The sequence below is a fragment of the Pygocentrus nattereri genome, chromosome 7 (genome assembly GCF_015220715.1).
Source record: "Pygocentrus nattereri isolate fPygNat1 chromosome 7, fPygNat1.pri, whole genome shotgun sequence".
NCBI lineage: Eukaryota > Metazoa > Chordata > Actinopteri > Characiformes > Serrasalmidae > Pygocentrus > Pygocentrus nattereri.
The window spans coordinates 39331078-39335339 of NC_051217.1; the positions used below are offsets into that span (position 1 = coordinate 39331078).

General features: G+C 41.5%; 1 protein-coding gene across 1 annotated transcript; it reads right to left on the reverse strand.

Annotated features, from left to right (window-relative positions):
- Positions 1 to 352: 352 nt before the first annotated feature.
- LOC108437984 (extracellular calcium-sensing receptor-like) lies at positions 353 to 3731 on the reverse strand. The gene is made up of 6 exons (XM_017715448.2): positions 3496 to 3731; positions 3020 to 3320; positions 2032 to 2808; positions 1610 to 1834; positions 1382 to 1505; positions 353 to 1266 (listed from the first exon to the last, which is right to left on the reverse strand). Exons 1-6 carry the CDS (start codon positions 3729 to 3731, stop codon positions 353 to 355), a joined length of 2577 nt encoding a protein of 858 aa, XP_017570937.2.
- Between the last annotated feature and the right edge of the window lie 531 nt (positions 3732 to 4262).

The following is a 4262-nucleotide window of genomic DNA, read 5'->3' on the forward strand; positions in this document are numbered from 1 at the left end:
TACCCATCATATCCTAATTAGACAGATCAATTACTTGTTTAATATTGCATGTAATAAGCAATACATTCTAAAACATTTAGCAAGATTCCATTGTCCTATAGCCATATTATCTAAAAGTGCTGAAATACCATTTTATAGATAATTCAAGGTATTATATAAATGGGCATTATACATTAATCATTATTATCAATTGAGTTCTGAATATGAAATGATTACCTTCATATTTACACATAAAAAACATGACATACAATTTATTTAAAATGATGTATTAGTGAAGCTATGTACATATAAAACTAATCAAACATGTTAGGGGCTAAACCAGAGTGCTATGTATACAATTTGTGTAAGTGCTTCAAAGGGACTTGGAGGGTACTTTACCCATAAGGTGTTTCTTGGTATTCTGCTCTGGTCGAAACATGATTATGAAACATTTCGGAGCAAAAATACAAAAAATTAAACCAAAGCTTGAGGCCAGAATTGCAAATATCTCTACAGCTACAGTGAACTTTCCAGGAGAGCTGACATAAGCTGGGATAAAGGTAACCCAAACTGCACAAAATATGAGCATGCTGAATGTGATGAACTTGGCCTCATTAAAGTTATCAGGCAGCTTCCGTGCAAGAAAAGCCAAAATAAAACACAAAAGAGCCAGAAGTCCTATGTAACCCAGCACAGCCCAGAATCCTATAGCTGAACCTAATCCACATTCGAAAATAATTCTTTCCTTGTAGTGTTTTAGATTTTTAAAGGGAAAAGGGGGTGAAATTGTTAACCAAAGCACACAAATTAGGACCTGTATGAGAGTGAAAACAAGAACACTGAGTCTTTGCTGTGGAGGCCCAAACCATTTCATGGCATTACTGCCTGGAAGTGTAGCTCTGAAGGCCATTAACACCACCATTGTTTTCCCCAGAACACAGGAGATGCAGAGGACGAAGGTGATCCCAAACGCTGTGTGACGCAGCATACAGGACCACTCAGAGGGCTGAACAATGAAAGTAAGTGAACAGAGGAAGCACAGAGTCAGTGAGAAGAGCAGCAGGAAGCTCAGCTCTGAGTTGTTGGCTCGGACGATGGGAGAAGTTCTGTGTTTGTAGAAAACAACAGCCACACATACAGCTATGAAGGCCCCAGCGATGGAGAACACTGTCAGGATGACGCTCAGAGTTTCATCCCAGGACAGAAATTCCACAGGCTTGGGAAGGCAGCTATCTTGCTGGGTGTTGGGCCAGAAATCAGGAGGACAGTGCACACAGTTCAAAGAATCTAAGAGATTAGGAAAGAATATTCTGAACCTTAAATTACATAGAACAACAAGAGAATAAAAAAAATAATAAACCAAATCCCCAACGAAAGTTCCCACTGGATTGTGATATACAACCTGTCTTATTACTGATCTCTCCTTCTGCACATGGTATACAGTCATAGCAGCAGACTGGCTTTCCTTTCTGCACAGCCTTCCTGGTCCCTCGAGGACAGCTCTCACTGCACACAGATCTTGGCACCTTAAAGTCATTGGACAAATGCAAATTATTCATAAAATGTAATAAAAAGTGCTAAGTGTCATAACATTGTGCACAATGTAATGTTTTTTCCTGTAGTGTTATACCTCAGACTGTCCCCCAAGCCAGCTAATAGCTCTGCTCATACTGAATTCTTGACCTCTTGGTTTGGACGCGTCATAACGGCCAACTGTGACAACATCTACTGAGCCATCTTTCTCAATCTGCCAGTTTATGAGCTCATAAACGGCTACAGGATCACCGTTGGAGTCAAATGAGACCTGATAACCATTCTTAGTAGTGAAGTTCACTTTATTCAGCTGGTCGAGTATCTGTAGTTGCATAATTTGAAAAACTGTAAACGGAACTGTGAACTAATGATCAATTATTAATGACCATCCATTGAGTATGGAGGATATTTGATTAATATACCTGTAATAACACAATTTAAAAAATATATCGTGCTTATTTCAATCGCAAGACAAGCTGGGGGGGGGGGGGGGTGTTTTTAAATGCAGCAGTTTCATACCTGCCATGGTGTGAATTTAGCGCTCTTGTCGCACTGCGTGTCATTACAGATAACACCGTGGATGGCATGCGCTATGGCATACGTAGCTTTATACACCATGTTAGTCACGCGCAGCTGCGACGTGTCTGTATACGGGTTCTGCAGCGCGCGGATATCCTCGCTGCCATCACATTCCCGCGCGCCCCCTGAGGAGCCTTTTAGGCTACAGCTGAACGAGCTCTCCCAAAACTCCGTTAGCAGAGGAGATTTCAGTGCTTGTTCTGGAGAAAGATCCAGAAGAAACTGACGAAGACCTGGAATCACCGAGCGGGGAACCCCAAATCCTATCGCCCCAGCGCACATGTTATATTTTCGAAATTCTGGATGGGTGATCCAAGTTTCGCTTCCTATCCACTGAAGGGGAGGCGGCGGCTGCCTTCCAAGTTCTTCTAAGAGAACTCTCATTTCGCTTGAGTTAATAAACGCTACTATTACCCGGGCTGTTGATCTCCGGATGACGTTCGCCACTCTCTCCAGTTTACTGCGCGGTTGTGTTCTGTAGTAGGACTCGGAGTATTCCACACAGATTCCCTCCTCCTGCGCAGCCTTTAGAAACGACGCCATTCCATAATTTCCATAGTCTGTATCGCTGCGCACTGCCCCAATCCATGTCCAGCCAAAGTGCTTGACCATTCTTGCTAGGGCGGCCGCTTGGTGGTGGTCACTAGGGATCGTCCGGAAGAAGGTAGGATACTGACGCTTGTCGCTCAGACATGCGCAGGTTGCGTAGTGACTCACCTGTAATTCAGTATAGGAAAGAAAATAAACATTATTTGTAATGGCTGTTTGAAATCTAACGCTTTTTAATGGGATCTGATGTGGTTCTTCTCGCACAAAGCCTTGTACATGAATAAGCATATTAGACTGTCTTTTGAAATCATACTTCTATCGAAAACGATAGCGAACTAGTTTTTTTAATAACACACCATTAGCTGCAGCCTACAGTCACCTGTGGAATTCCAAAAAGACCCAGAATTCTAGCCATACTGATTGAGGGGGTGGAAGCAGATTCTCCCACCACAGCAGGAACAGCGGCGGCTGCAGATTTTGAACAGGAATCAGTATCATTGTAAAATGGTTCCATGCCGTTTGCAAACTGGAATGCAACTTTAACAGCCATCGGCACTGCAGCGCACGAGTCGTGTATCTGGTATCCTAACGTGATTCCCGGCAGGAGATCTGTTCTGTTGTTGATCTCCTGGATGGCGAACTCCATGGCACGAGCGTAGCGCAGCTCCCTGAAATCCATGCTGTTTAGATACACAGGACACAGAAAATAGACATAACAGTATTTCCCGTTTTTTTCGTTAGTATTTGTATCTCTCACTAACACAAGAAGTAGCGCATAACTTTAAAAAGTGAAAAATGTTAATGATTATTTTGTAATTCTCTCTTCCACTGTTCACTCCACACTCATAGACAGACCTCCCAGAGCACTGTGGCTGTAGTGGCTGTCTGGTGTAGGTGTTCTGCTCTGATCTCGTATAGAAATGAAAAGAAAAAATCCCTCCTATCATAAAGTCTCCATTCAGATAAAGACTAGGTGACTGAGGATCAGCCCACAGTCTGCAGCTGACCGTGTCAGTTTTACATGCTGTTGGTCTGAGCCCAGTTAAACACAGCATAGATACAAACATCTTTACAGTCGACATGAGCTGCATGGTTTGCTCGATAGTGCCCAGCCCTCTAAAGGCAAGGGTGTCTGCCTTTAAATAGCCACCTTGTTTTGATGCCTTGTGGGTGTCAGCTGAGATTTAGGAGGCGTAGTTATGTCTTGAATACTAACTGTAATGCTGGACATAAATTCTGTACTCATTTGTCTGTTTTGTACTGCATGATGTAATTGAGGCTGCTGAATCATGAGTTCTAAGCACAATATTTCAAATAAAAAATTTGACTTTTGCCTATGTACACACACACACACACACACACACAAATATATATATATATATATATATATATATATATATATATATATATATATATATATATATATATATATATATATATATGAAATACCTTTTGAGATAAAAACAAAATATAAAAAAAGAAACAATTATGCTATCACCCATTGGCCATTGAAAGTAATGCAAAACAACATCAGACACCGAACTTATGTGCATTTCTATTGTGTGAAATATCACTCACATAAAAAGAACTGTATAATATCCTGAGCCCCTGTCTGATCACTT